This window comes from Argopecten irradians, chromosome 3, assembly GCF_041381155.1.
Source record: "Argopecten irradians isolate NY chromosome 3, Ai_NY, whole genome shotgun sequence".
Lineage (NCBI taxonomy): Eukaryota > Metazoa > Mollusca > Bivalvia > Pectinida > Pectinidae > Argopecten > Argopecten irradians.
Genome location: NC_091136.1, coordinates 38,679,029 through 38,693,042, shown reverse-complemented (window position 1 = coordinate 38,693,042; position 14,014 = coordinate 38,679,029). Strand labels below are relative to the sequence as shown.

At 35.3% G+C, this 14,014-nt stretch overlaps 1 protein-coding gene across 5 annotated transcripts in view; it reads left to right on the top strand.

Moving 5' to 3' along the window:
• Positions 1-165: 165 nt before the first annotated feature.
• LOC138318510 (TNF receptor-associated factor 3-like) overlaps positions 166-14,014 on the top strand; it is a 15,197-nt gene continuing 1,348 nt past the window's right edge. The window contains exons 1-10 of one of the 5 annotated variants that reach the window (XM_069260941.1): positions 166-364; positions 7,095-7,200; positions 7,649-7,700; positions 8,289-8,393; positions 8,731-8,898; positions 9,077-9,157; positions 11,679-11,753; positions 12,053-12,172; positions 13,282-13,395; positions 13,566-13,746. In XM_069260941.1, the coding sequence (XP_069117042.1) occupies positions 7,097-7,200; positions 7,649-7,700; positions 8,289-8,393; positions 8,731-8,898; positions 9,077-9,157; positions 11,679-11,753; positions 12,053-12,172; positions 13,282-13,395; positions 13,566-13,746 (1,000 nt within the window). In that variant the 5' untranslated portion in view covers positions 166-364; positions 7,095-7,096. Of the gene's footprint in view, positions 365-7,094; positions 7,201-7,648; positions 7,791-8,288; positions 8,394-8,730; positions 8,899-9,076; positions 9,158-11,678; positions 11,754-12,052; positions 12,173-13,281; positions 13,396-13,565; positions 13,747-14,014 lie in introns of all 5 variants that reach the window. The other 4 variants (XM_069260940.1, XM_069260939.1, XM_069260942.1 and 1 more) reach the window with 4 other exon arrangements.

Genomic DNA, 14,014 nt, shown 5'->3' with positions numbered 1-14,014 from the left:
CAATAGTATTGGTTTTATTTTCATGTCAGTGAGAATTTTTCCTTATGACCAATTACACTTTTATCAGTTTGTCAGAGATGTCCTTTTTCTTTTCCTTTCCATACTTTAAAACAAAACTACACACATATATATCACAATGTAGGTAAATGATGCATTAATATATAACCTAGCCTATTATTGTTCCTGGAAAATCTACGTGCTCCCAAATTTAGGTTTCAGGAAGTGTCGTTACTATATTATTCGTGCTGATCAATCTTTTCGGAGAATTTTTTGTTATAGATTTGTGGGTCACTATGTCTGATATTAGGATAAAATAACATAAGTTTCTTTAGTTAGTAGAAGTGGAGAACCGACTACTTGCCATGTAAGTTAATTAGTAATCTTAACACTAATTGATAATAATCTTCATTAGCATAAAAATTATCTATATATATCTCAGTATTTAGGAAACAACTACAGTTGCTGTATCAGTTTTCAGCATACAATCAACATGGCAATACATTTAATTATGTTTGTAGATAAATGTCTCTTAATTTTCTATTTGTTAATAAATTAGGTACAAAAACTAGTCGAAGCTTAATTGCTTTATTCAGCACAGTGAGTACCATTGTAGTGTTTCTGTTTTGAATTAAGCGTAATTGTATCATCCGTTTTAATAATCTTCAATATAATTGATAATATGTCATTGTGTAGATATGTCAAGTGCTCATTTAAGATTTGAAATCTATTCACTAAGTAAATTACTAAAAGGAAGGTTTTAAAGCAAGCAACCCTTCTAAATGAAGTTCTCTATGGACCTATAATACTTATTATGAAGTGATGTGTTATATTGTTAGATATGTTTAGGGAATAACTGAAGTGATCACTTACCAAAATCAATGATAAAAAGTACACATTTGTAATCTGTTTCGTAAAGGTTTAATTATCTTCAATATATTTTTATAATATGCCATTGTGTACAACAAACGTGTTAAGTGCATTTATTGCTTACTTCACATTTTTAGTAGATTGCTAAGAGGAAAGTTTACGTCTTTAAAATGTTTTTTAATCAAATATCACTTTTAAATGAAGTTTTCAATGGGCAAGATACTGATGTAAACGAAGCGGGTCTTTTTTAATATATTTTGGAAACAATTGAAATGATCGCTTACCAGTGACAAAAAGTACACATTTCCTTCGATACAAAATCATGAAAGCATGAGCATTTCTGAGACTAAATTCTGAACTACATAATAATTCTTATTAATTAAAGTATAAAACGTTTGAAAAAGGGCGACAACGATCTTTTGTAATCGCTGAGACCCGTAGAAAAAACTCGATATTGTTATGGCAATATATAAAATATTTTCTTCATTAGAATTAATCATTGATGTGATTAGGCAGTTATCAGAGTTCACAGTGACTAACCTTGTGTAGATATTAAGTTATTTGACTGGCATTGTTTGCTACTATTCCTTTGGTGTATTGGGGTATTTATTGTCACTTTTATGATACACATTTGACATTAGTCAAGACTTCTGTAATTAAACTGGAGGTAAGTTTGGGCTGGGGGTGTTAATGATACTATTTCTGTGTTTATTTTATTACGAAGTTCCCAAAAACTATAATGCCTTTCCATAAAATTTACTCGATATTTTTTTTCTAATTCAATCTTCATAATTTTCTATAGTTAAATCCGTGTAGTTATGTACATTCCGAGTGTGTATTGTCGTTTTTACAGCAGACAATGTTGTCGTTGTTATCAGTTTTATTTTATTTTATTTTTGTGTGTGTGTTTTTTTCAGTTACTGATCCAAACATAATCGTAATCAGTCATTATCTTTTGTTCAGTGTATGACTGCTTCACGTCATTCATGTCAAGCATAAAGAAGACGATGAAAACTGTGTACGGTTGATAATTTTGCGCATTAGATACTTGTAAAGATAACAGGGGTAGGATCAAACCTCAATTGTTTTTATCAGCTAATATCCCCTTCACAGTCTACGGGATAAAACTCTAGAACTCCTCAGGGGCCACTTGTAATTGGCTTTATCAACCACAAAAGCAATGGAATGCATTGGTATCATTCTAGGGTTAGATGCAATGACATCGGAGGCGGGGATGGGGGTGTGAGAGGGGTGGGCGGGGTTATTGACGAGCATCGGTAATCTTGAACGGGTTTAAAATGTCCACTGTATAGTTATCTCCAGTTGTATCTTACAACTATGTTAAAGAAAGTGTATTTATTTTGAGATGAAGCCAGTGATTTTGGATACACGACACTACTGATGAAACTCATAGGTATTAATTTGTTCCCTCTATATTTATCTCGAACGAAATAAATCTATTTTAAATTGAGACATTTATGCATGCAGTTTCCCATGGCTTGGGTCAGGACATCCGTTGATGTGTATCTTCTGTATCTAGTGTCACTGGGCACTGTTTTATTGTCACTGTTCATAATCAATTGTATATTAATAAGGCAATGTCGTACAGCTATTTCATCCTTTACGGTCGCCATTTATACACTGACCAGTATTTTCTAATAACTGTTTTTCTGTAAGAAAATTGAATTGATTCGAAAGCTCAGTTATTGAACAATATTGGTATTTTATCTTATGAGCATTATCAATATTCAATATAGTTTAAAACTTTACAGGCACGAGATATTCACACCAAATAGAAAAAAAATAAGAAAGAAGAAGAAAAACCCAATGTCAATCACATGCTGTAAGAGTTGGTCCAATTTTCCACGCTATTCACCCGAAATCGTAGTCAGGGAAAACCAATTATTCCTGGTTTTTATTGCAGGTCTGAAAATATTTCCGTGTTTGATATATATATGCATAAACATGAGTTACATTTATTGAATACAGAGTACACGTAATCATTCATTATGGTCTGTTGTTTTTTAGATGCACGTCATCGCGTATAAACTTTAATTTTGCTAAAAACGGTCATTTTCATCTCTTCAATAATATAGATATTTATTTATTTTAGCTTTCGGGGGTTACATAAAAACTATGTCGTTACATCGTCTGTTTACAGCTAGCGTATTTAAAATCAAGTTGATATAGTTGTAATCCTGACACCAACCCTTCATAAGTACATTACGATTTTATGTACATCATACATATTTCAATATAGGTATTTGTTTTTACATTTTTGGATTATTTTATATATTCCTTTCCGCTTTGTCAAGTAAACTGTTTCAGCATGGAAAAGTCAATGACTAAAAAGAATATAAAAATAATTTTAAGTTAGTTGGGTATTTTTGTCGTCACCTGGTCAAAATATAAGGAAGTTAATGTGAACTAATTAGAATGAAATACTTGTATTATGTTTTGTATAAAGACTTAGATGGATACATTTGTATGCTAAATTAGTTATATTTACTAACAAAGTATTGTTCAAAGGTTTAAAATGACGAACAATAGAATGAAAATGACATGTCAATTGATATAGGTTTTAAAAGACACAAGTGCTAGTGTATTTGGGATTTATTGTTATATGCGTTTAACATATTTACAGTCACGACTGTGTCTTAATGATTCGAGGGATGTATGGCACTCTATGAACCTTAAAGTGTTGATCCAAGTAAAATTATTGTATCTTCATACTCAAGTATGTTTTACAGTTTTGTCATGTTTTACACTATATAATCTGAACTAAATGACTCTACAATTGACGCCTCACCTTTTGAGTGGATGGGGCACACGTCTCCTTTTGCTTCCACAACGTTTTGCGATCTTAAATTTCAAAAATTGCGCATGCTAGTATTATGTAAATAATAAAAATAAAGAGAAGGTGTAGTTTTTTTTTTATCACGATCGACTTGTTTCAAACATTCCAATTATGCTGTCTATACCATTTCACTTGTGGTCTTGAGTTGAGCGCTCGTCCCTTTGAGGAAAAGCACAGGGTTATATCTCTGGCCAAGACACACAGACACACAATCTAGTTTATAAAAGTGGTAGTTTCTGCTACTGCTTAGCTCTCAGCAGCATGGTAATAAATATATTTGTGTTTTGTAAATGTTAACTATAATTGTGATCAGACAAACTATTTCATTCAATAGATGTAAACGTGTGTTAAAAATGTACACGTGATTCAATCACAAGTGGTGTCATCATACGATGTCTCCCTCCGATAAAACGAAACTTTCGTATACTTCATGGAGCACTTCACAGCGGTATAATCCTAGGTCTTTCCAATTACCAGAGGGAGAGAACACGCGGGGGTGGAGTCTGTGACCAGGGGTCGTAGATAACCACGAATAATGTGAAGGGGCATCATCTTCATGATAACAATCAATTATATCTATCTACAATCCAGTGATTTGGGGCGCCCCAGCTTAATAAACCAGTCATAATGATTACTAAAGTATTAGTTGTGGGAAGATTTCTTTTTTTTTCCTTTACAGTTAATTCTATTCATTTTGGACGATGAATAGGATAAAAAAATACACATATCTCAGATTGCTTCCAAATTGAAAGTAAACACACAAGTATGTCTTCAATGAAAATCACGTATTATCCTACGTGTATGCATGACTCTGTACTCCGTTGTTTTCATTATGTAGATGGCGATGCACTGTGCTACAGAATGTGGTTTGTGATGCTAATGAAGCTATTGATATCAGTAGAATGTATAGTAAAACACGTCACTGAAACATTTTACGTTTAAATGACACACAGCTGGTTTCTGAAAACATTGATAGAAATCGCTATAACTTTCATAAAACAGTTACTCATCCAACATACAGTAGTTTTTTTTAATAATTAACAGTTCATTCTTATATTACTTTGTATTTTTGATATTAGGTCATAGTGTGATGACAAAATACAAAAGAAATTTCTGTCTAAATGTAATTGTTGTCATTCAAGGAATCGTCATTTTGGGAGGCGATTTTTTGTTTTTGTTCTATATGAACACTTAGAGAAATAAAAAAAAACAAGCATCTGCTATCAGCGTCAATTAATATTGTGTTAAATTTGTCAACCACATCGCATCATAGTATTCACTGTATTTTGCTTGGTAAAATTATTTTTTCGATTTCTGTAGTTCTGAAAATTGTTCATACCTGGTTTGGTATAGGTTACATATAAACATGACCTACTCCATTCTCTGAATATCAGAGCTTTCAGAAAACGTGATTGTTCTGATAGAGTCTGTGCTTTTCGTGTTAAATTATATAACTATAAAGGCCGGGTTACCATTAATGTTATTTCATTTCAAATTAGGAATTCCCTTCCGTAAATATCCCATTGGCCGTTGACAACTCGTGAATAAAACATCACGTTTCACATGCCTATCATGGTAATCACTAGACCGAATCATCTGCCTCTTAAAATTATGGATATACTGATTATATATATATATAAACAAAATTTAAAATGGCTTAAGAGACCGATGATTCGGTCTAGTTAACTGGGTCGTGCCCGATAGGTGCCCAATATTTCCACATTTTGACATTATTAACCTTACAATATGGGTATCTGTTTTTGTTCTCTAATGATTTATTTATATGCCATAAATACTGTATTTTTCCATTCACAATATCAATGACAATGTATTCAGAAAACCCCTATTCTTGCGATACAACATTGACAATATATGTTTTCCATGTTTCTATTTCGCTATCGGTTTTGGTTATGTAATGGTTTTTCTTAAATTTTGTAGTTGTATATTCGTTGACCCAAACCGTTATTTTCGATTTAGCAATAATAAGCATTACAAATATTGGTTAGGGAAATTTCTGCTTTTTTAAAACATATGACCACCGCAGCTGAATTTATCTATTGTTACTAGGAATGGCCAAATAGAATATACGAAATTCATGATCATCAAATACCTTCACAGGGTAGGGTATTTCCATAAGTTAACGTAACATATTATGACCATTCCTTTGTACAAAAAAATCATTTAACAGAGACGAAATACAAGGAAGTTTTTTGTGAATTAATGGTATTTAAAATCAAGCAAATTCTTAGAGATGATGTTGTAATTTGTGATTAGAAAAGTATAATCTTAGAATACTATAAATAAAATGATAATTATATAATTTTATAAATAATTACATAAATTATATATGTCCTATATGTACCTATCATTGTTTTAAAGCTACACATTTCTAAAAAATTAAAATCGTATGTATCATGTAAATTAGTCTCCTTATGTTTGTCTTTATATTTCAATGAGACAAGATAGTAAAAAAAAATCAGTTTTACTAAAATACTAATGATATCATATTTCTCTTGTTTCATTTTACCGCTGTAGACAAAGGTATCGCATGGGACGTTTGTGTGAATTAGTATATAATTACATTAATTATGACCTTATTTCTAAGAAAACAAAAGCCTTTAATTCGTCTTTGGACACTTATTAACTGAAACATGAGATCGTGATTTGTGTAAACTGAGCGTCTCTGTTTGTGTACCCAGTCCTAGATTGACCTAGCTATGGACCTAGATCCAGGTATGCGTGGGAAGTAGTCTAGTGTGCTGACTAAACATTTCCTATTTATCTATTTATAGAAAAAGAAGGATTCCTTTTTAACCTATATTTACTCTATCATTGTTCATCGTATGTTTTATTCACTGGAAAACTGTCCCCTTTACGTCATTTTCAGCCAATAGCGGTATAGCTGTGATAGTGGTACGAGTAAACAGTAATTAGTCATTGGTATTTCTCCCATATGTTAACGTACCAGGTTTTGGAGCGACTGGAATTGACTTTTCGGTTTTTTCATTTATTTCATAAAATAACCTGTTTCATTCGAAACTTTAGGAATAGTTTCTTCCCAGTAGCAACAACTATAAAATATCGAGATATGGGTTTTGTCTACAGTTCCTTCACCAATTATAATATTAAACATTGCTTTTAACATCTCTAGCATTGATCCTCACGACACGTTCTTTACCATTTAAAATATATCGGTAGGAAGTTTTTTCTTCTCCTTTTCATATAAAATCAATTAATTCATTTGATAAAAAAAACAATGTACAGATGTGCCCACTCAGGCAGTGTACTACAAATTTTAGATTTACTGTCAGACCAATCTATCAATCAATCAATTAATAATTAACGAAACAGTAATAATATTTCGTTTCAGAAATGGCCGAGTCCCATGAGTTTGTCTCGCTTTCCATGCAACAGACACCTCCAGGGCATCCATTCTTTGTAAATTTGGATACAAATTATAGATGCATCGCATGCAGGTATGAATTGTATTCGAGTAATATTATATCATATAATCATATTCAAAAACATATGCTGTCTCTTCTACATTTTACCACTAGCCCTTTAACTTTGGGTTTTAATGAGCATTTACACAGGAAACTGGTTTATATTTTGGTACTCCGATTTTCTTTCATTTCCATTGGCTTGTACATAAATTACCCTGACTGGTTATAGGGCGAGCGTAAAAAAAACCCATTTTAATCTGGTAATTACGCCTTTTCTTTGGTAAGATTAGACACGCATGTGTCATTGTTACCAGGGATCATTCGTAACCCAATCAAATTGCAACAGAACTTTTAAACTTTAAACTTTAAATTTTTCAAAAATAGACAAAAAAAATGATTTTATCATTCTCACGGAGTCTCGCGTCAAGTAGAAAAACAATGATAACTATGCGAGATACATTTCGATCAACTTTTTTCTCAGAGATGTTCTTCGAGACGCGGTGCAGACTCTTTGTGGCCACAGACTGTGTGAGGTGTGCGCTTTCGGGATATTTGAAGAGCCGCCGCCATGGCGATGCCCTAGTAACGATGACACATGTGTGCCTTATCTTACCAAAGAAGAGGTGGATTTATTACATTAATTATGTATTCTTACGCCATATTTGTGATAGTCCGGCTCTTTTAATGTTGGCGTTGAAGTTTTATCTCACTCAAACATATTAATATTGGATAGTAGACATAATATACCGCAGATTCAGGTATATGTCGATCTATTAAAGGTATAATCTGAGACCTATTTCTGAGAAAATCCGCCATATTGTAAAGCAATCTCAACTAAAAACATATAATCACCATCTCCAATGAACTGCTGACACAGACATTTATTTTTTCGATTAAACTTACCATTTTGTATCCTAATACCTCATTATTAATATCTGAGTAACAGATAATACTCAGTTTTATAAATAATACTCATTTTATCGGTAGGTCATCGCCCTGATACTGCTATATCTATAGATAATTATTGGAGGTGACGGATTAAAGATTAACTCACATTTTAAATATGATTATTGTTTGTTATCTTGTACGCCATATCTCCATCCTCGATGGTTGTTCTCCAGGTTTTTCGGGATCCATGCGCCAGACGTGAAATCGCCACACTTCTTGTTTACTGCTCCAATAAAGATCGAGGTTGTAAGGAGACAATGCAATGGAAGCAACTAGAGGTAGCTTAGATTTGATAAGGTTATAAATTGTTTATATCATGTTGAAAGATGAAACTGATGTAAGATTTCTGTAGAGTTTTACTTTGGCCATAAATAAACTAATTTACTGTTAAAGCTATGAATTAGTGAAGTTATTAAATGTGTTGACATCATATGATTACTAAATGAACACAGATTTGACCTAGTTTTCAAGACGCTGACACTCCTGGAACACTGGTTCCTAAACCGTTCGGAATTTTAAGAGGTGTTCATAGAAATATATTATCTTTTATTTATATTTTGCGTATGTTTGTTATGTATTTGTTAAATACTGATGATACTAGTATTGTGTTACCAGGGACATGATTTACGGTGTGACTACAAAGCGGTACAGTGTAGCTTTGTGACTAACGGGTGTGATGTATGTACAACTAGACAGAACCTGGAGGACCATCTGCAGCAATGTCAGTATAGAAACATACTCTGTGCATACTGTCAGGAGGAAACGATCTTCAATCAAACACAAGTAAACATACTATTTTGATCCACTTCTTCAGTCGAAGTATTGGTTATAAATAAAAAGTTGATATGAAATCTATAAAAAGGTCGATGTTTTAAAGTATATTTTTCTGTGATTTTGAGGTTATTAAACTTGTTTTGATTAAATATATGACAGTGATTCTTCACAATGTATCTATATTTAGGATCACGAATCCTTTCGGTGTAGAAAATATCCCATTGCCTGTCCGAATGATTGCGGAGCTACCAACCTACGGAGGGAAGATGTAAGTGTATATTTATTCCTGTGTTATAGATATACAGAATTAAAATGTCGGAATATTAATTCATCCAAATATTGTCAGCATTGTCAAGTCAAATGTTGATATTGGATCATTCCAAACTTCTGTCAGGATGTCTCTCTATGCTGGCCAAACATAGAATAAGAACCACAGAAGGAAACCGAATCTTGGAAAACTTCTTTTAGAACAATCTCATAGTGAGGTTTATGCTAGTTAAGATGTAGGTAGCATTAGATTCAAATAAATAACGTGATGGGCAATACGTGTTCATGTGAAATGTAAAAGATTTTTTTTTTCAAGTTTGGTTTTTGGTATGGGAAGACAATCAAGAGTGCAATTTGTATGACCCCTTTGATCAATGTCTTTATATTTAATGTTCAATTCGCAGTTGTGTGAGATGACATTCTTCAAAATTAGTGTTAAAAGACCAGACTTGAAAACTCACCATTTAAGCTAGACAGTGAAAAACGTTAACATTTTGTCCCTGTGTTTTCTATGTACGTGCTTTTAAATCAACGAAAATGCTAATATAAGTTATCAATTCAATCAAAACCAGCCTTTTTAGCTCACCTGGCCCGAAGGGCCGGTGAGCTTATGTCATGGTGCGTCGTCCGTCGTCCCGTCGTCCGTCCGTCGTCCGTCGTCCGTCGTCCGTCCGTCGTCCGTCCGTCCGTCAACATTTCCTTTAAATCGCTACTAGTCATAGATTTCTGGATGGATTGTAACCAAATTTGGCCAGAAACATCCTTGGGGGAAGGGGAACAGAACTTGTATAAATTTTAGCTCTGACCCCCCGGGGGCAGGAGGGGCGGGGCCCAATAGGGGAAATAGAGGTAAATCCTATAAATTGCTACTTGTCCTAGAGTTCTGCATGGATTGTGGCCAAATTTGGCCAGAAACATCCTTGGGGGAAGGGGAACAGAACTTGTATAAATTTTGGCTCTGACCCCCCGGGGGCAGGAGGGGCGGGGCCCAATAGGGGAAATAGAGGTAAATCCTATAAATTGCTACTTGTCCTAGAGTTCTGCATGGATTGTGACCAAATTTGGCCAGAAACATCCTTGGGGGGAAGGGGAACAGAACTTGTATAAATTTTGGCTCTAACCCCCCGGGGGCAGGAGGGGCGGGGCCCAATAGGGGAAATAGAGGTAAATCTTATAATTCGCTACTTGTCCTAGAGTTCTGCATGGATTGTAACCAAATTTGGACAGAAACATCCTTGGGGGAAGGGGAACAGAACTTGTATAAATTTTGGCTCTGACCCCCCGGGGGCAGGAGGGGCGGGCCCAATTGGGGAAATAGAGGTAAATCTTATAATTCGCTAATTGTTCTAGAGTTCTGCATGGATTGTAACCAAATTTGGCCAGAAACATCCTTTGGGGAAGGGGAACAGAACTTGTAGAAATTTTGGCTCTGACGCCCCGGGGGCAGGAGGGGCGGGGCGAAATAGGGGAAATAGAGGTAAATCTTATAAATCGCTACTTGTCCTAGAGTTCTGCATGGATTGTAACCAAATTTGGCCAGAAACATCCTTGGGGGAAGGGGAACAGAACTTGTATAAATTTTGGCTCTGACCCCCCGGGGGCAGGAGGGGCGGGGCCCAATAGGGGAAATAGAGTTAAATCCTATAAATCGCTACTTGTCCTAGAGTTCTGCATGGATTGTAACCAAATTTGGCCAGAAACATCCTTGGGGGAAGGGGAACAGAACTTGTATAAATTTTGGCTCTGACGCCCCGGGGGCAGGAGGGGCGGGGCCCAATAGGGGAAAGAGAGGTAAATCTTATAATTCGCTACTTGTCCTAGAGTTCTGCATGGATTGTAACCAAATTTGACCAGAAACATCGTTGGGGGAAGGGGAACGGAACTTGTATAAATTTTGGCTCTGACGCCCCGGGGGCAGGAGGGGCGGGGCTCAATAGTGGAAATAGAGGTTAATCCTATAAATCGCTACTTGTCCTAGAGTTCTGCATGGATTGTAACCAAATTTGGCCACAAACATCCTTGGGGGAAGGGGAACAGAACTTGTATAAATTTTGGCTCTGACGCCCCGGGGGCAGGAGGGGCGGGGCGAAATAGGGGAAATAGAGGTTAATCCTATAAATCGCTACTTGTCCTAGAGTTCTACATGGATTGTAACCAAATTTGGCCAGAAACACCCTTGGGGGAAGGGGAACAGAACTTGTATACATTTTGTCTCTGACCCCTTAGGGCCCCTTGGGGCAGAAGCCAGGGCGGGGCCCAATAGGGGAATTAGAGGTAAATATTGAAATTCCTTCAGAAAAGAAACAATGAACCTGTATTCACAACAGTAGTTGGCATTACAAACCAGGTGAGCGATACAGGCCCTCTGGGCCTCTTGTTTATACATTGGAATATACTGTAAACATCCATATACACAATTAAATGATATTATGTAAATTGATGTAGAAACGCGACAATTTGCGTGTAGTGGTGATATATAATGAAACTGCATATCATATAGGTTTTATCATTTTGGATTTTAGCTGAAGGATCATGAACAAGAATGCCCCCAAAGACAATCTCATTGTAAATTTTCGAATATGGGATGTGGTTTTTCAGTAAGTATGATTTGAATAAAGTTAGGCATGATAATTCAACACTTCTAATTTAAGGTGTGGAATATAATACGTAGTTATTCGTAATTGTACAGTGTAACAATTTCTCACATTTATTTCTTTGAAACATAAAAAAAACAAAAAATCAACTGTGATTCGAGGTCGCCAAGTTGATACGACTCTGACAATGCACAATTAGACTATGACAGCAACTTAAAGGAATAAAAAAAATGGTATGGAAACGCAAATTAACGTACAAATGTATTATAATCACACATAAATCATCTAGAATCTCGTGGCAGGGATCTATGGAAGCTGTGAGGAAACATGAAGGTGAATCACTTGACCAACACTTACAGCTGACCACTGTATATACAGCCAGTACTGACCTTCAAAGTATGGCGATCCATAGGGAGCTACAAGTAAGCGAACTTCGTCATCTTAATTTTGTTGTGTAGTTTTGATTAAAATAAATTCGAAAGGAATAGATAGGTTTTACAAAATTATTCTTATTTGAATTGAAAAACCGACAGAATAACACAAACGAAATAAAAACACGCACGCTGTGCTTGATGTTGATGACATTGTAAACCTTACCCCTATTGTGTTGGTTGCGTATTCTGGTCGTATATGTAAGTTAGTTAGTTGGAAGTCACTAGTTAGCTCGCCTATTCGAAGAATAGGGGGAGCTAATGTTGTCACCCAGGCGTCGGCGTCGGCGTCAGCGTTGGCGTCCCATTTCACGTTAAAGTTTTTGAGCAAGTTTCTGTTTCGTCAATTGTTTAAGCTTAAGTCATCATAAATGTTTATGATTTTATTTTCCGAATGTGTATGGATGCTGAACGTGATAATACAACCAATTTGGGGCCCTTTAGGGGTTTTTTGAGTCTGTTAATTTGTCATATTTCCATGTTAAAGTTTTTGAGCAAGTTTCTATTTTGTCTATTGTTAGGGGTTTTTTGAGTCTGTTAATTTGTCATATTTCCATGTTAAAGTTTTTGAGCAAGTTTCTATTTTGTCTATTGTTTAAGCTTAAGTCATCATAAATTTTATACTGCAAAAGAAGACATTTCACCTTCTGTTGGAGGCAAAATAATATAGACTGAGGGCACTGCTTGATATTTTTAGATATTAAATACTTGAACATCAACTTCTTCTGAATAGGCGAGCTTTGCTGTTCTCCAACAGCTCTTGTTTTTAAATGAAATCCCCGGGGTCGTTTAAATTAAAATCCCCTGAGATACAAGCCAAATCTATGGATGGATGGGTGGAAGAAGGGTCAGTTTAGAAATACAAAGATTTTAAATTTTGGTTGGGTTTGATTAGTTCAACGTCCTTTTAACAGCCAGGCTCATTTTTAAAAGAACGTGAAAGGTGGAGGAAAGGTGGATTATCCGGAGAAAAACCACTGACCCGTGGTCACTTCCTGGAAATTGCCCACCTGGGACTCGAACTTGCGACCCAGAGGCGAAGGCCTCGTAGAATTCATCAATGACTGAATTACAAGATATGTCTTATATCGATTTTCTAGGATATCTATGAAAGACAACACGGTCTCCAGAAATCCGTCAACCGGAGTCTTCGGGAGGTGGAAGATTTAAGAAAGGAAGCGGAAGGCACGAAAAAAACGATAAAAAATATAAAGGTATTTAATTGCTATATTTCCACGTCTCGTCGGATATACGTACTAAGTTACACAGTATCGTGAAATTAGTCTTTTCAATTATACAATTATTATCTCAGTGCATTGTGATAAACTCGTTTTACTGATCTGTATCGTATTTTTTTAACTTTCATTTTATCTACTGTTTAAAGTTACAATCCGCTGAACAAGCTGAGAGAATGATCTACGTAGAGCGAAGATTGGAGGATGCTGCGAGGAAAGACGTACTAGAGAAAAATGAAAGAGACATACAGGGTCTTCAAAATTTACAAACGTCCATTTCAGATGGGCTGAGACTACTTGAGCAGGGCGGCGATAGACGATTATCCGCAGGTATGTACTTTTTATCTGTGTTATATTAACAACTACCTATTTAGTTCTAATGGTTGCTAAAAGATTCACTCACATCTCGGTATAAAGAGTCTCATTCCGAAAGAGGGCAATTTCAAGGTTTAGTCGTACATCATAAAAAGCTCTCAATCGAACTCAATAAAATCTTTGCGATTGATCTTTTCCCGAAATATGCTCGATGATGGGCTTTTAAACCACGCTGACGCTTGCCTATATGTTTACGGACACACATATGATATGTGTCTTATAG